This window comes from Canis lupus, chromosome 1 (genome assembly GCF_003254725.2).
Source record: "Canis lupus dingo isolate Sandy chromosome 1, ASM325472v2, whole genome shotgun sequence".
Taxonomy (NCBI): Eukaryota; Metazoa; Chordata; class Mammalia; order Carnivora; family Canidae; genus Canis; species Canis lupus.
This window is the reverse complement of record NC_064243.1, coordinates 41,482,260-41,505,930: the sequence shown is the minus strand read 5'-3', so window position 1 is coordinate 41,505,930 and position 23,671 is coordinate 41,482,260. Positions and strand designations below refer to the sequence as shown.

General features: G+C 45.0%; 1 protein-coding gene across 3 annotated transcripts in view; it reads right to left on the bottom strand.

The window, feature by feature from the left end:
- Positions 1-11,177: 11,177 nt before the first annotated feature.
- Positions 11,178-23,671, bottom strand: part of MTHFD1L (methylenetetrahydrofolate dehydrogenase (NADP+ dependent) 1 like) — a 187,194-nt gene continuing 174,700 nt past the window's right edge. For all 3 annotated transcript variants that reach the window (XM_049116173.1, XM_025422549.3, XM_049116197.1), the window contains 2 exons: positions 18,177-18,297; positions 11,178-11,545 (listed from right to left, as the gene is read on the bottom strand). In XM_049116173.1, coding sequence (XP_048972130.1) covers positions 18,208-18,297 — 90 coding nt within the window. In that variant the 3' untranslated portion in view covers positions 11,178-11,545; positions 18,177-18,207. The remainder of the gene's footprint in view (positions 11,546-18,176; positions 18,298-23,671) is intronic.

The following is a 23,671-nucleotide window of genomic DNA, read 5'->3' as shown; positions in this document are numbered from 1 at the left end:
GTTTCACGTACTGAAATTCATCCCCGTTAACCAATGATTAGTGTAGTTTTGGATTTTGGTTTCTTGTTTTTTTAAGTTGGCTCCATGCCCAGCCTGGAGCCCAATGTGGGGCTTGAGCTCACGACCCTGAGATCCAGACCTGAGCTGAAATCAAGAGTTGGATGCTTAACCGACTGAGCCACCCAGACGCCCCAATTAGTGTACTTTTGAGTCAGAAAAAAAAAAAAAGGAGAGATTATGAATTGGGAAAAGAAATGTCCAGGACAGCCTCACTGATAGTTATGACATGAAACCTCAGACTTTCCTCCTTATCTTCACCTATGGGTGGAGCATCGCATTATTTTCCACAGCTTTTCCTTAGGAACACTGTTCATTTTGGGTCTGCGGGTGCTGTTTTCCGCTCTCCATCCCTGGGGTGCGCTTACGCTGCCCTGTGCCAGCTGGAGAGGAGCCCCCCAAATCTCTAGGACTCGTTTTTACAGTGTGGACTTGGGCTTCCAGCCACTGGCCTCCCAGCTTCCAGGATCCTGTGGTCGGTCTCGCATTGAGTTTTGGCGCTGCTGCCACAGTAGTAACACGGGAAGCAAGAAACGTGCTCTTTCTTACCGGAGACGGCTGATCCTGTATCATCTGCACAAAGAGCAGCCTGGAACCCCGTCTGTTGATGAGAGAGCTACTCGTTACCCTGTCTGAGCATGCTCTTTTCTCCCTGCAGCGCTTTCGCATCAGGCCAGGCACCTGCTGGCAAGTCCAGTATTAAGCCAGACCGACCGAGGAGCCACGTCAAACATCTCTCTGGGTGTCTGGGGCCTGGGGTGGCACGGTTGTTGAGAGCCTGGAGAGTTAAGGGAATATCAGGGAGTTAAGGGGTCCAAACTGGTGATGCACCCCAGGAGCAGGACCGACCAGGTGCCCGTGAGAAGAGCCAGCAGGACTACAACGACAGGACACACTAGGTCCACTGCCCACAGCTGTGACTCACGGCTCCCGGGAACCAGGGGCTGCCTCCGGGTCAGGCCGAAGGACCCCAAGAAAGTGCCAGTGGGCTCGTCCTGCTTCCCCAGGGAGCCACCAGCAGGCTCAGCCCTGCCGGCAGGGAGTGAGCAGGAGGGCTTTGTGCCCTCCCGTCTCCCAAGACTGAGTTCCGTCCTTGGCAGTTTCTGTCTCTGGAGTTGTCAGTGCTTTTTCATTGTTTTCCCCTTACATTTCAATTACTCATTAAAAACGACTGAATTCTGTCCTGATAATATGAATAAGAATAATAGCTTAATTGTGAGCGCTCCTGTGTGCCAGCACTGTATAAGCACATTACACTTACAACACACTTTATCTTCGCCACAACTCTGCAAAATAATTGCTGTTGTTATCGTGCGATGGGGAAACTGAGGATTTCTGGGGGTGAGCAGTGTGGCCAGTTGCTCCAGCAGGAAGCCCAGGGCTGGGTGCGATGAGGCGGGGGGTTGTGCTCTGCCGCTGGCTCTGGCCCCATCCGCCAGCTAAGGGCATCCCCAGGCCGTCTGCGGGGAGGCGCTGCTCACGTCGGCTGTGTTCTAAAGACATTCAGAACTGGGGTTGTGTGTTGGAAATAATGTCATTTTGATGGCTTTATTTATTTTTTAAAAGTATTTTTTTAAAAGATTTTATTTATTCATGAGAGACAGAGAGAGAGAGTGAGAGAGAGAGAGAGAGAGAGAGAGGCAGAGATGCAGGCAGAGGGAGAAGCAGGCTCCATGTAGGCTCCATGTAGGGAGCCCAACGTGGGACTCGATCCTGGGACTCCTGGATCATGCCCCGGCTGAAGGCGGCGCTAAACTGCTGAGCCATCGGGCTGCCCAATATGGCTTTACATATAGGCCAGTAAAAATGATAATTACTCTGTAGCCAAAAATTGTCATACTCAAAAAAAGCCTGATTTTTTTTTCAAATTTTTTTTGGTGCTAAAATACACAAAACACAAAATTTGCTATTTTAACCATTTAAAAAAGTACAATTCAAATAAATAGTGAAACGTATTTTAAGGGAAAGGAGGGAAACTGAGTGGGTAAAAATTAGAGAGAGAAACAAACCTTGAGAGACTCCTAACTCTGGGAAACAAACAAAGGGTTGCAGACGAGGAGGAGAGTGGGGGGATGGGGTGACTGGGGTGACAGGCACTGAGGGGGACACTTGATGGGACGAGGACTGGGTGTTATTCAATGTGCTGGCAAGTTAAATTAAAAAAAGAAAAGTGTGCGATTCAATGGTATTAATGACCTTCACAACATCGTGTAAGCATCACCACTCCCTAATTCCCAGATTTTTTATCACCCAAGTAGAAGTTCTGTATCCCGGACTGTTAACCTCGAGTTCACTTTTTGTTTCTACGGATTTGCCCACTCTAGATATTTTCATAAAAGTAGGATCACACAATATTTGTGCTATTATATCTGGCTTACTTCTCTCAGTATGATGTTCGCACGGTCCACTCATGTCATGGCACACGTACCAGCCACATCCATTGTGTGGATAGACCACATTTTGTTTATCTAGTCATCTGTCGATGGACGCTGGGGTTGTTTCCGCCTTTTGGCTGTTGTGAATGATGCTGCTGTGAACATGGATGAACGAGTTTCTGTTTGAGTCCCTGTTTCCGATTCTTTGGGTGTACACCTAGGAGTGGAATCACTGGGTCGTAGGGTAATGCTATATTTGAATTTTGAGGAATTCTTTTTTGTTATGGTAGAAATAACCAGGTTTTAGGCAGCCCGGGTGGCTCAGCGGTTTAGCACCTGCCTTCAGCCCAGGGTGTGATCCCGGAGACCTGGGATCGAGTCCCACGTCGGGCTCCCTGCATGGAGCCTGCTTCTCCCTCTGCCTGTGTCTCTGCCTCTCTCTTTCTCTCTGTGTGTCTCTCATGAATAAATAAATAAAATCTTAAAAAAAAAAAAGAAACAGGTTTTAAAAATGGGATAAACTGCAATTGCACAGAGTCCATTTCATTGCTACGATTAACAACCAAACCAAACAATCCCATCTGTGGTTTAGAATGACAGTGATATCCTTGATGATATATTTTTTGTTTTTTAAAAAAATATTTTATTATTTTATAATAAATTATTATTATTATTTTTAAGTAGGCTCCACACCCCACCACATGGGGATTGAACTCATGACCCGGAGTTCAAGAATCACGTGCTCTACCAACTGAGCCAGCCAGGTGCCCTTTGACGATATATTTTTAATTTGATAATGCAAAGATGAGAAATAGTTGGGTTGTGGTGAAAACTGCATTAAAAGTTCAGCCTTATTGGAGTGAATCTGTGGTTGCATTCTAAGAATCAGAATCTCTCTGTCCCTGAGATGATATTTGAAATGGTGAGAACTGGCCCTGTCTGTCCTCAGCAGTTCTGTACAAAGACCCGGGGCCCAGGCAAGGGGGCTTTATGCTTGGGAGCCCAGACCCAGGGCCTGGGAGGGTGGAGCAGGAAGGAAAGGGCATCCCTGAGGCATGGAGGGGTGGTCAAGGGCACCAGGAAGGAGAGGGGGAAGGGGCCCGGGACGGAGGGTGGGGGAGATGGGGTTGTACAAACAACAACTCTTTGCACTTCCATCCTCTGGGTTAGGGGCCTGGTTCACAGGTCTGCCTTCTAGGACGTTCACCCATGTTGGTCACACTGATCTTACAGTCCTGGTCTGGAGAGGTTGCTTATTTTTTTTTCCTTTTTTAAAAGATTTTATTTATTTATTCATGAGAGACACAGAGGTAGAGACACAGGCAGAGGGAGAAGCAGGCTCCCTGCAGGGACCCCGATGTGGGACTCGATCCTGGGACCCTGGGATCAAGCCCTCGGCCGAAGGCAGATGCTCAACCACTGAGCCACCCGGGTGGCTGGGAGCCTTCTTGTAGACAGTTGTTACCCTGCGTGGCAGGGGTGGGGACTGGGGACGGTCTGGGAGCTGCCAGCCGCTGCCAGGTGTCTGCACGGATGAGGGGCAGCTGCTCAAATTGCTGCTCCCACTTCAAACTCGGCCAAGAACTGAACTTTTTCATGGCTTGATCTGTCCTTAGAAACCATCAATAGCGCCAGCTGGATGGGCTTCTGTCCTCAGGTTGGCCTGAGGACGTCGTCGGGTTGGGATGGAGCTCCGCATTGTTGGGTACCTTCGAGTATTTCAGCTGGAACACGGGGGTGAAGGGGGGTGAAGGGGGCTGTTCTCGGGGGATGGCATCACATTCCTTTCCTCTTAAAAGCTGTGTGTTCTGGGGATCCCTGGGTGGCTCAGCGGTTTGGCGCCTGCCTTCGGCCCAGGGCTGGTCCTGGAGTCCCAGGATCGAGTCCCACGTCGGGCTCCCTGCATGGAGCCTGCTTCTCCCTCTACCTGTGTCTCTGCCTCTCTGTGTCTCTCATGAATGAATAAAAAAAAAAAAAACAAAAAAAAACAACAACCTGTGTGTTCTAACCAGCTGCTTTGACCCCTCTAATGTTAAAACCGGGGAGTCCCAAACCACTTCCCAAGGGGCATGATCGTGCTCCCAGGTGGCCGCTGGCGGCGGGGATGTTGCCCCTAGGGACCCTCGCACCCCTGGCGCCCGGCACAGGGCGGCCGTCCTGGGGTGCAGTGCTGTCCATGGAATGGGTTTCCATGCGGCTCCAGGAGGACCTCAAACGTCCATACGTTGCATACTTTCTATTTTTCTGCGTTGGCCACGGCTCCGTCTGTCACTGTGGCCTCGCCGAGTTGGGATCTGTCAGAAGCCAGAAGCCACCGCGGATCCGCCTTCCCCTGCCAGGGTGGCCCCTGCTCACCGCACCCCCCCTCCCCGCCCCGGGCTGTTCCCAGTTCAGCCCCAGCTTGCTCACCACTTCAGAGCTAGGGCCCCCCACCTCCCTTGGCTCCCCTCCACCCTGATTATTCGGCACCTCGGTGGATTTTTTTTTTTTTCTGTTCGTCTGTGGTTTGTTGTAGGTGTTTCTGTCTGTCACTTCTGTTTATACATATTGACAGTTGGCCAATTATCCATTCTAACGGGGAGCTAGGTGGCACGAATAATTTCCAAATAATTTACATTTGCCTCTGGAAGGCACTTCTGGACTCAACATTTGAGCTCGAGGGTGTCTGATACTCTGGGAATTCACATGTCAAACTTGGTAATGAAGCCAAAGTATAAAAAGCCTTGGGAGGAGTCGGGGAGTTATTCAGCATTTTTTCATCTGGCCCCTGCAATATTCTTTGGCTCTCAAGTCCGTGATGAAGTTGGAAAGCATCACTTCTCATACAGTTGGCTTGTTCTCGACCCAGGAGAATCCGTTCAGTCCCTTCAGGGTGTCTGTTTGGCTGTTGGTCTGGGACACACTGTCTCTGTCAAGGGGGGTTGGTAATCAAGAGGCTGACTTGGAGTAAAATTATCAGGGCTCATTTAATTCTCTGGGGAAGACAAATTCCTTAATTGTAAGACTTTGCCAAATGAACACTCATTAAATGTATCAGCTCATCAGTGCACACACAAATTTAAGTGGTCTGATTGTTTTGAAAAATTGTCCTTGCCATCCTTATTGTAAAATACGTAAGCAACAGGAGGTGTGATTGAAAATATTAACAGGCTTTAAACTCGCAGGGTCCTTTCACATAAATAGAGGTGCCCACACAGGGCTGAGTAAACATTTGACATTCAGGGTGGTGGGCCGGGCAAAGGTTTGAGGCCCTAACCCACCACGAGAAATATTTAAAGTTAGCGGATTTGTTACATAAACACTCTAACCTCAAACTCAGTCTGGGCAATGACATCCCTCTTCTCCGGGCTGTGCCCTGCCAAAACGGAGGGGGCATGGGCTGTTTTCAGAGCCTGTCCATAGTCTCCTAATCCTGCTATGAAATACTGTTTGACAAGGTTTTTGCAAGTTTTTATTTGCAAAGCATCTCAGGAGACTAAAATACAAATCTGGGTGCTAAAGAGAAGGGAAGCCCACCACTAAGTGTGATTTTATGAAAATGAACTCAACGCATGCATACATACCCACGCCTGGCACATGGTGAAAAGTCATCACCCCAGGGCCAGCTCAAGCCATTTGCAGGTGGTCCTGCTTCCCCCCCAACCCCCCACCCCGTCCCTCCAAGTACTTCTAGTGGCTTCTGGGATCTTTTGACTGCCTCCTCTCCCTCAGCCCAACTGTCCTCCCCAACCCCCTGAGCATGGTGTGAGCCTTGCTCAACATATCTGGACTGTTAGACAAGATTTGGATGGGAGATCTGAATTTGACCCACCCCATACACTTATTCATTGTCCACCGAGCCTTCCTAACGGTCTATGGTTGCCAAGATGGTGTCAGGATTACACTTGAGATGCTTGGGGAGCTTGAGAGGCCAAAGCTGAGTAAGGCAGGGAAGAAATTCGAGAAAAAACACTGAATTCCTTGGCTCTGAAGGGGTATCAGGAATCGAGAGGATGTAATGGTGATGCCTAACACCCAGGTGGGGCCACAGAGGGCCAGGAGCTTGCTGGCTATAAATATTTACTAATTCATTCATTCATTCATTCATTTCTTTTTTAAGATTTATTTATTTATAAGAGACACACAGAGAGAGGCAGAGACACAGGCAGAGGGAGAAGCAGGCTCCCTGTGGGGAGTCTGATGTGGGACTCAATCCCAGGACCCCGGGATCTGGACCTGAGCTGAAGGCAGATGCTTAACCACTGAGCCACCCATGAGCCCCTACTCATTCTTTCAAGTATTTGTTTAGCTTTGTCTACCTGTTAAACATTGTGCTAGGTACAATGGTGATGCAAATGTGGATTTGCAGTTTATTTTTAAACTTTAGTATGCAGGAGAAAAATTTAGTGAACTTGTCAAAATATGGATTCTCAGGACCCAAGAGAGTCCAATTTATTAGATCTAAATGGAGACAGGGATCTGCATTTTTAATCTCAGGTAGTTTTAATGCAGATAGTCCTGGGATCAGGTAGAAAACAAAACAAAATAGAACCAAACACCTATAAAAGTAGCCTAAATGCTTTGGAGTCTGTTAATTGTCCAGAGAGGATTTCTGCATTCAACTAGTTCCTACGCACTTAGCTTACCTTGATTACACCGGATGTAGCCAGTCACAGTGCTGCTCCATGAAAAATTATAGCTGAAAGGGCACACCCATGGCCTGGGACTCTGGGAAGCAATGCTAGGTCAGGAGACCATACTTCGGACCTGGAGAGGTCCTGCATAAGGCCTACCCCAGAGCTTATGCAGCAGAGAGGAGTGAGCATTAGATGACCTGGGATGACTTTCCACAATGGTAAGACTGAGATCACGGGAAGAATTTCATTCTTTTTTTGGTTCTCCTGCTGAAGGCTCAATGACATGGTCTCACTTTATCAAGTGTTTTCTCCATTCTTTTGGTTCATGACATCCACCTTTTGTCTTAGAAACAACCATTTGACTGAGGTCTGTATGCCCAGCAGTAATCATTAAGACTATCCAAAGAATAGTCTCTTGAACCTATGGTTATTTTAGTGCACGTTCAAAACATAATGCATCCGTAGGTCACATTGCATGAATAGCTGTCCAGTAGGGGGACTCTGGCTATTTAGCTGTATCCCAGCTCCAATCACCGATGGTTATCTGCCCAGGGTTGTGGACACTGGCTTGCTCTCAGGAAGTTTATGGGCTTTAGCAGAAATGTTGCAGATCTCTTGATGGATAATGGCTTGACGTCAAATCAAATCTAATTGACCAATAGCTAAATCTGAACATGAAGGCTTTCTTTTAAGAGTGGTCCTAATTATGATCTGGGGTCTCAGGGCAATCCATCTAGGCTGTGAAATCCACCCCACAATTTCTGTGGATTAGGGATATGGTGGGGAATGCCCTAATATGAGCCCTTCAGTCGTGGAACTTGTATGTTCATTTCCTTTTCTTTTTTTTTTCTTTTTAAATATTTTATTATTTATTTATTCATTCATTCACGAGACACACACACACACACACACACACACACACACACACAGAGAGAGAGGCAGAGACACAGGCAGAAGCAGAAGCAGGCTCCATGCAGGAAGCCCAATGTGGGACTTGATTCCAGGACTCCAGGATCATGCCTGGGCCGAAGGCAGGTGCTCAACTGCTGAGCCACCCAGCATCCCTGTTCACTTCCTTTTCTTACACTGACATGACACTGCAGTTTCCAGAGCTTCATTTATATCATCTGTATTAGGCTTCTTTTATATTGCCTGTACCACTCCCAGAACAAGAATCTTCAGATTCAGACCAGGAGCCCTGGATGGAGGAGAGACTCTCAGGAATGACCTGGGACACAAATGTAGACGCATCAACATCCAAGAACACTGCAATGCTGCCATAGAACCAGGATTTAGGCTGTTGGAATTACATCATAACCTTTATTGTGGCATGGATCCTGTCAACAGTGCAGTGAAATCTGTACACCACTCCTCGGAATAATGTTTTAAATGCCACGTATGAGTTTAAAGCAAGCCGATGAGAGTGAAATGTGATTATTAAAATATTGGAAAGGTAATCAAATTTGCTGATAGCAATGTATGTGGCTCTTTTTTTACACGTGATGTAACAAGGTGGTGGCTGGTCTAGTAGCCATCATTTTGAGCTCATGAGGAGCATCAATGCTACTCTGAATATCTGCAGAAAGTGGAATGTAACATTAAAATATCAGTGATTTCTCTTGGTGGCAGACACAGGTACTGTTTTACTGCTGTGGTTTGTTGTCAACATTCATAATTGAAGGAATTGCTATATCAGTTAGAGGACAGTAAAAACAAAGATGGAAATTCTTTTCCTCCATTCAAGTTTGTGGAATCCTGAATTCTAGTCTGTTCTCCCCTGTTTAAAGTGTAGCTATAGAAGAGCTTCTTTGCGGGTGTGTGTGTATGTGTTTGCCTTTTAGAGTTTAAGGAACCACATGAAGGTCTGTTTACTAACCAACTGGTCTGCCACAGTAGTCCACTTCAATAGATATGTATTCTAGGTTCGTAACAAATGCTAGAAAGTGCACGTATTATTAGTTAACTTGTACCCCCATGTACATATATATTTATGTAAAAGCAATGGACAAGAATGTGTATGCAGATTTTTCTGGAATAAATAAGGTAAATGTCATATACCCTCTTATTTATGGGAATGTGTAAATTATATATTAAAAAAAATTAACAACAAAAAATCTGGCTAATGTCAGACCTGAGGATATATGTTGTGAGGAATACTCATATATTGTTTTAATGGGGTCTACTAATGAATAGATTGGCTAATTGCCTTGCTGCTATCTATTTTCTGGAGTCCGCATTCCTCTCTCCCTCATTAGCAGTTAATCCCCCCCCCCCCCCCCCCCCCCCCCCCCCCCCCCCCCCCCCCCCCCCCCCCCCCCCCCCCCCCCCCCCCCCGCACGCGCGGTGTGTTCCCCTGGGAGCTTTTAGAGGCTTCTTCTGGTCTGGGTCTTAACCTTTGCAAAGGTTGCTGCTACAGGCCTGCAAGCAGAGGGAGCAAGCCCGCTTGTCTGTGCCAGGGTGTCACCAGGGTCCCCTGCCATTTCTGGTAAGTGGTTTCTCACATTACAATTAGAGGCAGAGAGAAATCAGGATCTGTACTCCTGGGGAAGTCTTCTCACTTAAATCCACCACGTCAAAGGTGGTATGATTGCTTTTCCTTATGCCTTGGCCTCAGAACAAATGGGAGATAACGAGCTCTTCCCTAAAATAACACCTCCAGTCCATGAATGCCTCAAGTCATTGAGTTGCTAAGCCCACTGATGAACCTGCTGCAGCCCTTTCTTGTCAGTGGAGGCTGCTTATCACTTGGCATGAGGGCACTGTAGCAGGTGAGCGAATGGGAGAAGACAAATCCATCAGAGTGCACAGGTAGGACATCTAGGGGAGGTAAATGAGGCCACACAATGGGGAAAAGAGTTTGGGGTGCAGCAATACTTGGGTTACAGGTCCTTCACTGTGAGTGTTTGAAAAGCTCTTCCACATCTGTGTGCGGGATGCTTCTATTTTTTTCTTTTCGATGAACTGGCGAACTGTCTGGTGGAAGGAGGTAAGGAAAGAAGTCTCTGGTCTAAAGCCCTTGGAATATAAGTTTCTAAAAATATATTTTCTAAGACACTTACAAAAATGGAAAATGAAACTAAATAGCAGAGGGAAATTATAAGAAGTCAAATAACAGAAGGCAACTGCTCAAAAACGAACTCATGAGCAAGACTGCTTACTGAGGGCCTCGCACAGAGAACAAGTTTACTGTGGACTGTTCAGGTCTCAGAAGAGTTAGATACGGAGGCCACTAGCTGACTGTGTGTTTGGAGAGGTGTACTCCCAGGTAAAGGGTGGGGAGGGGGTGTGTGCCACACACTCTTCAGAAACACCAAGCAAGATCATTCTCGAGACCCAGTCTTTGTGTGGGGAGGCTTTCTAGTTATTAAGCTATGTTTCGGAACAAATGAACTGTGCATAAGGACACATTCTGGGCAGAGCAACTAATGAGCAGGGTCACTGAAGGGTGTTGTGCAAGGACCACAGGAAAGATCCGGTGGTGAGGTCTCCTGCAGGATGTGCCTGCGGGACATTTAGGATATTTATGGTGACTATTTTACTTACACAGCTTAGAGGACAATCACTTCTTGTTTTTTCCTGAATCCTAGGTTTTGTCTTAACTTTTATATAATTTTATGTTACTGTAGGAAAAAATGTTAACAAAAAAGGGTCAGCAACTCCCGGGAAGTGGGTACAGGCCATAGAACATTCTGCCCTATGGATGAAGGGTTGGACAAATGGAAAAACATTTGCCAAACACCTGACCTTTCAGAGTCTCCTTCCTTTGCCCTACAGGCCTTTGAAAGCTTAATGGCCACTGAGATTCGTTCATTGGGGGAAGAAATGAGCATCAACCCATTAGTTTCTATGTTAAGTGATGTAAACTTCACTGGCACTGAAAAACAGTTCTGGATATAAAATGCACTTTGTTCTATAGTATATTACGACTGTCTGGCAGTCAGACGATGTCACAATGGACCATGTATTTGTGTGTGTGTGTCTATGTGAGTGAGAATTCTTTCTTGTTGGGTTTACAAAGCCCTGGTTGCATTCATAATTTTCTAGAAAATCAGTGTCGGGTCACAACCCCAGTGTGAACAGTTATCTCTAGAGAGCAGAGAGTTTTATCTGGCATGGAAAAACTTACTGATTGGTTTTCTAGATACATGTTTATTTGCAGTTCAAAGACAACATAGAAAACTCCAGAGTAGAAGATGCTACCTTTTCGTTCGCGCTCTCTTAATCCCTTAGTCCTCGTAAAATAAACATTCTCAAGTGTAAGCAATGGGAAATAATGTAAACTCTGCTGAAATGGAAAATAAATTAGTTGCTTTCAAACCCGGTGGAGGTCCTTTCACCGGACACTGTACTCGGTTGCACACAGAATTCGGTCTTGAACGAAGAATAAATCTTTGGCCTGTTTCCCCATTTCTCCCGCGTTGCGCAAGAAGCATATTTCAGATTTGCTTTCTTCTCCAACAGCAGCAAAAGGCGAGGAGTTGTCTGCATTTTGGGAGCCTGAGACACAAAACATGTTTCAGGGGTTTAAGAGCAGCGTTTTACTCTATGGTGTTAAACTGTTAATAGAGTTCTAAAAAAGCTGGAGACTATAAGAAAATTCAACAGCAGATAAGCAATTCTATTCCCAAGACGAGGCTGGGATCCCTATCTGGAATCTTTTAAAAGCAGTGGAGAATTCGATTCCGCATCACTCTGGGACCGAGTCAGCATGACCCTGCAGGCAGCACTCTGAACCTCTGAAAACATCAAGCAGAAATTCCAAGATTCTAAATTTGGGCTCCACAGTCTCTAGGATCCTGCTGAGTGAGAACACTCAGGATTTTAGATTAGGAATCCTGTCGTCTTTGATTTTGGTTTCTCTTTTATAGTAGGCACAGAAAGCAGGTCTGAAAAATGCATTTAGGGCACGAATAGAAGGGAGGAGATCTGGGCCTTCTTACTGATGTTAAAGCTTTGCTGTTTTCTCTCAAGGAATATTAAGACTCTTGGACACTGCTGGACCTGCAATCTCTTAGAAAAGTGAACAAACAACATTTTAGAAAGAACAAACACCTCATTTCCAGAATATACGTGTTCACCACTGCAGAAGAAATATAAAGGCAAGGATTTGGACTTTAACCTGAATTTGTGCATGGAAGAATTTATCTGCTGGGCCAGGAGTTCACACTTGGCTGGAATACAGTGAGTCAGCCTCCCACAGATGAGTGAGGGGTCTGGAGCCAGAAAGGATGCTTGCTTAGCTTTAGAACAGAAGACAGTGATGAAGACAAGGGACTCAAAACACTCCCCTGGCACCTGATTCATGTCAGGGAAGTAAACAGAAGACAGAAGCACTGCAAGCATAATCATTAACAAAAAAATATTTTTGAGATTACGAAAGGAGATTGCCTGCTGCAGACCTCACCCCTTCAGAGAGGTGGCCAGCGTCATTTGGTGGCTCTGATGATCCTAGACCTGAGGCTCAGTGACTTGTGAGGAGGGAAGGAGGGTGAGGGGGATGAGGGTGGGCTTAGTGGCCTGGAAATAACCCCAGGAGAGCAAGTCTGGAAAGACCTTCCAAACGTGAGATGCGTGGAAGACCAGCTGGTTAGCCACGTGACCTTAGTATCCAGTGGTTTTGTGTTTAAAGGGGCTGAGAGTATGTGGTTCCACATTTTAAGAAGAGTCAGAGTGTTGGTAGAAGTACAGAAAGTCTGAATATAGATTTTACGAATTGGAAATGCAATAGCTATGGTGAGAATTTAAAAAGTAATCAGCTGTTTATTGTTATCTAGTTATTCATAAAAAAAACCAAATCCAATATCAGAATTTTATGAAGACAGAATATATGAAACATTCTATCTTGGTATGGGACTGGTAAGAAACCAGAGTGCCCAAACAAGTTTTTTTTCTTCTTTTTTTTTTTTGAGGGGAAGGGGTGAGAGAGAGAGAATGTGCACACACACATACACACACACGTGTGAGCAGTGGGGGAGACAGAGAGAGAGAGAATCTTAAGCAGGCTTCATGCCCACGGTGGAACCCAATGCAGACTTGATCTCAGGACTTTGAGATCATTACCTGAGCTGAAATCAAGAGTCGGATGCTTAACCGTCTGAGCCACCCAGACATCCCAAAAAGTTTCTTTGAAAGGGAGTTAAGAATTTCCCAATTGTTAAACTTCAAAATATTCCATTTTAGTTAGATAGGAGAGATTTGATTATTACCACCTTTCAGATGTCAATGAGATGTTAAAGAGGGCATCTTTAGATTTAGTCACCATCATCTTTTATTTAAGTGGTTTGGGCTTCTAATTGTGTACTCTAAGGATGGCTTGAGGTGCTGTACTCACTGACTTTTTCTTGGAGTTTAATGACAATCAACAGTTTTTGAGCTGTTCCTTGAAGATTTTTTTTTTTGTTCCCTGAAGATTTTATTTATTTATTCACGAGACACACACACACACACACATACACACACACACACAGAGGTAGAGATAGAAGCAAAGGTAGAAGCAGGCTCCGTGCAGGGAGCCTGACGTGGGACTCGATCCCAGGACTCCAGGATCATACCCTAGGCTGAAGGCAGGCACTAAACCGCTGAGCCACCCAGGGATCCCTGAGCTGTTCCTTGAAAAGACAGTTTTAATGATCACCGGGTGTTTTATGTAAGTGATGAATCACTGAATTGTACTCGAGAAACCAAGATCACACTATATGTTTACTAACTCAAATTTAAATTAAAAAGAAAAGAAAAGAAAAAGACCCAAGTCACAGAGCCCAGGTGCTACCATGGGAACCCTGAAACCTTGTGGTTTGCCAACTGGGAATGACAAACCCTGACCGCAGAAGGGCTGCAGGCAGCAACCACACTCTCAAGATTAAGATTAATCCATTTATGATTATTAAATATCACTGAAAATTTCTGCTCACAGGCAGCTTAGGGAAGAAGTGAGCTGGTATTATATTCTTCTTTTTTGCACGTGCAGTTCAAGAAAAACTTCTTTTGGTAATAACATTAAAGCAGGACTCGAGTCAATCTGATGTACTCAACATAACTGCACATCAAGACGAAGTAAGGGAGTCTTTGCATTCTTCAGGAAATCTGCCAGACTTTATTGTCCATCTGAAGCCTGCTGAGGCTCAGAAATATGAGAAAGGTTCAGAATGAGAAACCAAAAGGGTGGTGGTGGGGGGAATCAAAGCTCCAACTCCAACCATCTGCAAACAAAAGACTGAAGAGTAATGTGGCAGGATCAGTTTCATTGGGACAAACAACTTATTTTAATTAGTTCTGTTTGGTGCCATCCAGAAGAATGAATCATGCTCTTCTTCGAACAATAGTGAAAGCACCACAGGGAAGCCCTGGCAAGGAGCAAGAGCTCACATTCTGGTGATTTCCTGGCATCTCCTGTTCATATGAAGTCTCACACTATTCCCTAGAGGGTGAAGTAAGCAGGAAGAGGGAGGAAGTGGAAAGAAAGAAACAGTCGTCAATGGAGTGCAGTCTTCCATGTGGCTCACGTCTGCAACACGTGCCACAAAGTATAACGAGCGTGCTGCTCTGCAGCTGAGTGCATGGAACTATCTGGAATCTGACTGCTGTGGGAGCAGAGCAACCAGCCAGACATTTCCTTTTCTGTTGCCCAAATGTCTAAGTAGACTATCACCCAAGTGTTAACATTTTAATTTTTTGTACGTTTACTAGCCACAGACCTCTCTGACTGTTAGTGGAGGTGCTCCTGGACTGCCCTACGTGTGAGGGCACAGAACAGAGAGACTGTTTGTGGGGTCATGATCCTGGGGAGCCCTTGAGAAGGAATATCTGCTTTGAACCGTGGCTTGCTCCTGTGACACTGGATCCATTTTCAGTTGCGTAAGCAGGGTCAAGTGATGGGGTTTTGAACCACTGCCCAACCAGCCTAGAAACGGGATTGGGCAGTTCACGGAGCAGGGAGGAGCCCTGGATGAGCGAGTAGGAAGGGAAAGTGACATTCAGTGAGAGAGCTCAACGAGAGACAGCCCTATTATACTTGAATTGAAGAGAACTTGGACAAAGTCATAGCTTTTAATGCCCAAATAATTATCTTTGGTTATATATATATATAAAAAAAATCACCCAGTGATCCCAAAATTATAGGTCTGTGCAAATAACTGGTTACCATCTTCTAGAATGGCACAAAGTTCACTTACTCTGTGACTGAGATGCAGAGGGCATCCTTTGGTTTGGGCATAAAGTGTGGGGTGAGGTAGAGAAAGGAGATCCTGACCAAGTCTCGGCATTTGTGTTTATTAGCTGTGCAAGTTGAGCATGCTGCTGACCTTCTTGGGTCAGAGTTTACGTGGCGCTGAAATAAAACCACTCATCTTGCTGGGTTGAAGCCAGCACGATGTGTGATGGGGATGGCAAAGTGACTTGTGCCAGCTACAGAAGGAGAGGCAGGGCTGAGCAGGAGAAAGACAGGCTTGCAGGCCTGTGAGTCAGGGCCACTCTGCAGCTACCTCTGCTCCGCAACCACAGGGGAAGGACCTAACTTCTTGGGACAGCACCTGCCTCCAAGGGATGCTGACCTCCAACCCTTGCTCAGCCTTTAAATAAAATCCGGAGGAATGCTTGCTAGGGAACACAAACCTAACGATTTAAGTGTGATAAGAAAGCTAAGGATGTAGCCCTCGACATTACCCGAGTCTTAGTTGTGATAACTGAGGTATAATTGGGTTTTTATTACCCACTTGGAGAACAAATGAAAATGGATCACAAGGCAGGAAAAGTTCGATCTACGTGAGGCGAAGGATGATACACACTTGTACTAGGTACTGGGAAAAAGTGACAAATGGCAGAAATATGGCACAATGGGTTCTTTTTTTTTTTTTTTTTTTTTGGCACAATGGGTTCTTGACATGAAATGCACAATTATCCCCAAAGACCAAAACAGCATCATTATCCAGGCTTCTGTGTGCAGGCTTTTTTGTTAAATTAGTCTTTTTTAGTTTATTTTGTGGAATTCTCTTTGTCAGTACTGACGCAGATATGAAATGCGGTTATGGTTAAAGCTAGATATCGCCCCCACTCCTCAGTGATGGGCACATATAAATAGCACCAAACACCACATACGACCCAACCCAAACAATTCCACACCTGTGTTAATGTAATTTCACAGAGGTATGGTCCCTTACTTTTCTCATTGTAGCCTAGGTCTTCAGCGTTTTAGCAACAAAGACTTACAAAAAGAGGAAACGGTCTCCCCATGTTGACTACTGGTAGTGAAACCAACAAAAGTGAGAATCCTGGAGGCCTGGCTCAGGGCCATAACTCGGGGAACTGGAGGTAAGTGTCTTTAGGTCAAGGAAGCTCGTCTGGCAGGCCCATGGTATGCTGGCAGAAGGCGGGGTGGGGTGCTGGGCTAAGGAACAGGAAAGGAGCGAGTGGGGAGACTGCACCGGGTCTGTTTTGAAAAAGGAATGTGTTTTGCAAATATGGTGAGGACATGTTTGATATATGGGATGGAGAAACACTGCTTCAAGCCTTTACAACTGCTGATGGGGTTTACAGAGAGCATGATTAGGAGGGTGGTCATTTCTCTTCATGAAGGGAGGTGAGGACAGTAGCCAGGAGGTTGTGGCTGGAGTACTGAGGGGCAGACATGAATAAGACCCAGGGACCCTGTGGGCTGCCTAAGGGAGCTCCAAGTTGAACCCTGACCCCTTAACTGTGAGGGCCATGAGCCATCCAGGGGTCTCATTTCTGCTGCTCTGTCCTTCCTATGACTCACTGGGCCCTCTGCCTTAGACAACCAGGTGTGTCTTCATGTGTCTTTCCAGTGGTATAAGAGCCTAATTCATCTGCTGTGCCACAGTTGTGAGTGTTATGGGTTAAATTGTCCCCGAACAGATATGTGGATGTCCTGATCCCCAGATAAAGTCAGTAAGGTGGGCCCTAATTCAATGTGACCGGTGTCCTTACAAGAAGAGAATGCCACGGGAAGACAGGCACACAGGGAGAATGCTTTGGTCACGGAGGTGGAGGTAGAAGTGACGTGGCTGTAGCCGAGGAACACCAAGGACTACTGGCAGCTACTAGAGGTTGGGAAGAGTCTACCAGTTTCAGAGCGGGCATGACTTGGCTGACACCCTGACTTTAGGTTTCTATCCTCTAAAACTTCAGGAGAATAAGTGTTGTGGTTTTGAGCTGTCTACTCTGTTATGGCAGCCCTACGGAGTGAACAAATCCAGATTCCTCCGTCACAGGATTCTAACTGTATACCAAGAGGTAGGTGGTAGAAAGGTAACGTTATACTTTCAAAATGACTGCAGACACTGGGGTCCCCCCTCATCTGTGGATTCTCTTTCCATGGTTTTAGTTATCCAACAATCAGTGTGGTTTGGAAGAAGATGATCCTCCTGACTTAGTGTCAAAAGGTCAATAGCAGCCTAGAGCTATGTCACGACACCTACGTCATTCCCCTCACATCACCTCATCATGTAGCCATAGTCATTTTATCATCTCACATCATCACATGAAGAAGGGCAAGTGCAGTACAATAAAATATTTTGAGAGAGGGAGAGAGAAAGACCACATTCATATAACTTTGATTACAGCATTTTGCTATGACCCGCTCTCTTTTATTAGCAGTTATTGTTGTTAATCTCTTGCTGTGCCTAATTTGAAAACTAACCTTTATCACATGCATGTAACGTATAGGCAAAAGGATGGTATACACGGTGTTCAGTACGATCTGTGCTTCCGGGCATCCACTGTGGGGTGGGGCAGGGGTTGTGTTCTTAGACTGTACTCACATGAATGAGGAGGGACACGGTATAACTTTAATTCTGGAAATATTCTTTTTATGAGTTTACAGGGTTCCTTTTTTTTTGGCAAGAGATGCCTTAAATAAATCTGTATTCAAAGGGGAAATGATTTGACTTTCACTGGACTGGAGCCCATCTAACTGCATATCCACATCTAGGAGTGACTGGAGTCACGCTCTTATTAGGTAGAAATTCACAGTAACCAAATCAGGAAATGACTTATCAGACTGTGTTTTGTGACCGGTGATATATTAGAAAACCCAAATAAAGGAAAACTAAAAGAAAGGAAGGAAAAAAGAAAAAAAAAAAAAAAAAAGCCAGTAGAAAGCACAGCATCGTACCTGAACTGGGTTCTGTGGAAGTCGGGTTCATTCAGAACAAGCCTTTAACTTGCTCCGTTTCCGTATCAAGATCTATATCATAGAAGCAGGGCCGGGTCGGCAGCCCCGGCATGGTGCTCATCTGGAGGAGAAAACAGAATATGATATATCAGCAGATGCTGCAAAGTGAGAACTCCGAACACGGTACATCTAATGACCAACGTTACCTACATAATTCAATTCAGCTTCCCATCACTTCGGGTCAGACATACCTGTAGCTCTTTAAATTTGCCATCTGCTATTTCAATCTTTGTTTAGGAAATGAAATAGAAATGGCAGATGTCAACTTCCTGGAAATGGAGACCATTTACCTCCCCCCATGGCCCCATAGCACATCGTAGCTCTGAGACTGATTTTCAAACCGTTTCTTTCTAAATCACACCTTTAAGAAAGTGGAGACCCTTTGGTTGAAGGGGCCAGGGAGTGTGGGTGAAGTGAACAGCAGCCTCCTCCTCACCTGCAAGACACATTTTTGTAAAATCGACAATTCTCCAAGGCCAGTTTGGAAACTGTTGTCCTGATGGCATCTGCTCTGCTCACCGTAAGAACAGTAACCGATGTTTACTGACCCCTTATTCTGCACTAGACGCTATGCCAAGTTTCCCTTTTTTTTTACCCTCCCAACAACCTACAAGGTAGGTAATTTGATTATTATTTCCACGCTACAAGGAAGGATGCTGAGGTCTACAGAGGTTAAACCACTTGCCCAAGATCACACAGGTTGTGAGTGGCAAAATGGGAAATTGGACTGCATGCCTATCACCTCAAATGACTCGTTGAACAACTACCGCGACCGCTGGGGCACTCTATGAGTCTATGGCTTTTACATGGATAACTTAATTAAGTCCCCTACTACCCTTGAAGGTGGGTACTAATTTCAGTCTCAATTTTCCATAGGACAGAGGGCATTCAGGCACAAAGGCATGTGCTCAAGGACATCCAGCAAGTCAGTGGTGGAGACAGGATTAAAACCAGGCCTACCCTCCTTGCTGCTCTGGGGCAGTGTGTCCAGATCAGAGTTTATCAAAGCACATCTCTGCCCACTTGAACCAGAAACCCTTGGTATCCTGGGGAAAACTGCTGATTCCTCCGGTGACTCACACACTAAAACACGGTCTAGGGTCTAGATTGTGAGGCTCCTGGATGATCTAGTCTTCATTGATTATTTTAGTATTTCCTACTATGCTTTAATATTGCACTTTTCACAAAAAGGATGCTCGTTAAGCAGTGCTGCATGCAATCATTTGGAGAAAAGACACCTGGGACTGTGCTTAGCTTAGCTCTTCAAGGATTAAGTGCTGGGTCTTGCAAAACTGCCTGCCCTGGCTGGAGAACATTCTAGTGAGATGATGCTGTGAAAATGCTAGCCCTTACAGCTCCAGGGTCCATGCACTGCTTCCCCCCAGCAGCAGAGCTCAGCTCTCTTACCTGCTACATCCCTTCTGCAATGACTTGGGACATCCCTCTCTGCCATGCGCCACCCACCCCCTGACCCCAGTCCATGATGTGACACCCTCTTGCTGCCTGTACTAGGTATGGTCTGTGGACCAGTAGCATTGACATCACTGTGGGCCTGTTTGAAATTTCAAATCTCAGAACCCACCTCAGGCGTGCTGAGCCAGAATCTGCAACTTTAGCAACTCCTACGTGAATCATGTGCACGTTCCCGTTTGAGAAGCGCCAACTCGGACAGTGTGGCCGAGGAGGTCTCCTTTAGCACAGGGAAGGGGGCTCCCCCTGCTAGGCGTGGTGAGGAGGAAGGGGACAGGAAAGCCTGATTCACCCCTGGCAGGGAGGACATCTGTGCACCTGCTGGCCTCACTAACCATCTGCTCCTCGAGAGTGTGGCGAGGGGGGCTGCGTGTGTGTTCTCCGTGTGGCTGAATGCATCAACACTGAGATGTACAGTGGCTAGCTCCTGTCTGGCTAATTGTATAGGACTGCATGTTAGGGACATCATGGGTTAAAAAGGCTTCGGAGCCCTGCCTGGAATATAGCTACCATTTATAACATGTCTTTGGGAAAATGTGCTCCGGGTTTCAAACAACTAATTGGTTTCAAACAACTAATTGCAAATAAAGTTTCGGCACAGAGCCTGCTTGAGGGTGGGGAGTGGGGGGAACCACTTGCTGTATTTTAAAACTTTACTGATACTGATGGCTACTTATCCTTGTTACGTTTTTGTTCTTAGCAGAGCATTTTTCTCTGGTTACTTCAGTGGCTGCACACATCTGAGGAACCCCAGAAGGAAACCCACGTTTGCTCTTCTAGCACTGGGACACCAAGCACCAAGGTCACTGGTGGCAACTGTTCCGATTTTTTTTTTGCCAGTTGCCTGTGTACAATTCACAATGGATACTCTACAGCAGTTTTCCTGCCTCACTACATTCTGACGTGGGCATTCGAAGATGCCTTTATAATGTGTGTGGGGGTGTGCATTTGGAGAAAGGAACCAGCATTTTCTAGTTTCAGAAATGAATGACCAAGGGACACCTGGGTGGCTCGGTCAGTTAGGTGTCTGCTTTCAGCTCAGGTCATGATCCCGGGGTCCTGAGATCAAGCCCCGCGTTGGGCTCCCTGCTCCACGAGGAGCCTGCTTCTCCCTCTCCTTCTGCTGCTCCCCCTGCTTGTGCTCTCTCTCTGTCAAATAAATAAGTAAAATCTTAAGAGAAAGAAAGAAATAATCATATTTAGCCACAGCAATGCAGCCCCATCTCTTAAATCAACTCTGGAGGTCGAAGGCACATTTAGTAGTTAGAATGTTGCCCAGACTTTGAAGCTTTGGAGGCTGCAATAGTCCTGTCCCCCGGGGCAGATGGCATTCAGAGACAGGCCTAAATCCACACATGGTGAGAAAGTTCAGGAAGAATGCTGTGCACCTTGGCCCATCCGACCAAAGCCACAGTGGCAGCTTGTACTGTAGAGAACACAACTCCACTGCCTGCTTGTTGATGCAATTTTTATTGACGTGAAAATTCAGCGCTTCATCATTAACTTCTTTGGCTGATGTTAAGACAGAGTGTGATTCATGTTATTCCTAGAGCTCCTCTACTGGCTGCAGTGAAGCAGAGCTTGCCTTTTTTTTTTTTTTTGTCATTCCGATTCTTTCAGAGCAAAACTGGGAACTAAGAGGAGCCAAAATATCAAATGATGGGAGGTGTGAAATATGTTTCCTCTATTTTCAACCCATTTCTCTCAGTGGGAGAAAATAAGTTCTATCAGAAGACTTCCATGTTCCTTTCCGGTTATGCAATCATCGCTTCCAAGAATTAGGGCTACTTATTGGGGCCTGGCAACAGCAAACAAAAAAGCAGAGTCTGAAAAGTCTGAAGAGTGAAGGGACTCCCCACCCTGCGGACAAAGAGCGATCCCCAATAAATCTACTTTTATTGATTTATTTATTCATTTTATATATATATATATATACATATATATATATATAGAGAGAGAGAGAGAGAGAGAGAGACAGGCAGAGGGAGAAGTAGGCTCTATGCAGGGAGCACGATGCGGGACTCGACCCTGGGACTCCAGGATTATGATCTGAACCAAAGGCAGGCGCTCAACCACTGAGTCACTTAAGCATCCCTAAATCTCCTTTTAAAATAAAAGTTCTCCTGCCTAGCCAACACAATATGGAATTATGTTAACAAGGCCTATGACACTCACATCAAATTCTCTCCCAATGAAAAACTCTGTTATCCAAGGGCTGTGTCTCTAGACAAGAGCCAGAACTGTACTATGTTAAAGAAGGAATTTGGACAGCCCTGGGAGCTGACCTCTGGCCCCACGCCTGGGGTCAGAGGTGATCTGTGTTGACTTTATTTGTGTGTCCTCCAAGAAGGCCCCCTGTTTAAAAAAACCGGGAGGCCACTAAATTGTACTTACTTGTCATGCTACATCAATGGATTCTTTTACAAAGGCTGAAAAACAAGGGCTTTTGCCCTTCATGACTGCAGTTTTAACTACAACAAATCTTCCAAATCATTAGTGATTTGGGGCTAAACTTTGGAGAAATGATGAATTCTATGGTATCAACATACATTAAGCCTACGTAAAGAGAAAATATTCATATACTTAAAAGTAGTCATTGTAAGTAAAAGAATATTTTGCATGTGAGTAGAGAGATTATTAAAAATTATGTTTCATGATAGGATCATAAGTTCTACTTAACCACAAGATTGTTGTTGTTTTGTTGTGTTTGAAATTTTTTTGACTTCTCCTTAAATCTACTACTTTTCATACTGCATAAATCATCCAGTTTCATTTTGGTTCAGAAATAAGCATTTTTGCTCACATCTGTTTTGTTCTAGCAGTTCACGATCTGAGGTGAAATCCCGTTCTACACACGTCTTCCCTCCCTCCAAAAGATGATAGAGCACAGTTGATATATATCACCTTGGTTTTAAGAATTGAATGTCGGTTGTAAGAAAATGTAAGAATTGAAAAAGACTGTAATAGTTAACTACATTATGCTATAACTTAAATAAAGAGATTTTTCCTGCTTATGAAATAATAACTCCAAAATGTGCATCCCTTATTAAGCCAAAGTATTTTCTGAGTTGTAACTACAGTGTCCATTGCTTCTCAGCTTTTTGGCTAAGATCAAGCATAAATACAGAGCATGGCAGTATTAGCCCTTAGTAGATATGATCTCTGTTTAGTAGCTAGCAATACTCTGAGAGCATGGGGATGTGTCCTGTTGGAGTACACATCTTTCCTGGTGGCCTATGAGGTCCTGTTCCTGCGTGAAGGGATGCGGTAATGTTTCATTCAACTCAGCAGCCTTTGATGAGGGCTCACTATGGGGACACCAAGGTGCCCAGGACCTAGTCCCCCACTTCCAGACAGAAAGACCAATAAAACAGACCATTGGGATATTTGGACCAAGTCACTTTACTTTTTAGTTAAAAAAAAATTTTTTTTTAATTCTATGATTTTTATATAAAAGGAATTTATATAATAAATTTTTCACTCGTGACTTTCTAAGATGTAAGTCATGTTTGATTACTATAAACATTACCATATTGTGCTTACATATCGTGCCAGTATCACATAGCTGAGATTATTCTGATTTATGTCAATGGCCTTGAATGAAAGAATTAGCAAACACAGTTATTTTTCTCATCGTTTGTAAGGGACGATTATAATTTTCTTTTAGTGGTGGGGAGCTAGTCCCTAACTAACTTTTCTTTCTATTAAAAAAAAAATGTTTTAAATAAAAAAGTAAAAAACAGTAGAAGTAAAAGGCAAAGTTCTGCTCTTATGCTTCCCAGAGGGAAGCCCTGCAAACAATTTCTTTTGTCAACTCCTGGGTTTCTCTTCCTCTTTAAGCATCTCTCTATAATGTATTCTTATATCATTTTGTACAGAAATTGGATAGTTCCACAAGTACAATTCTGAAATTTGATTTTCAGGGAGATTAATACTGAAAATAGGTAACTGGGGTAGTTTCTAAA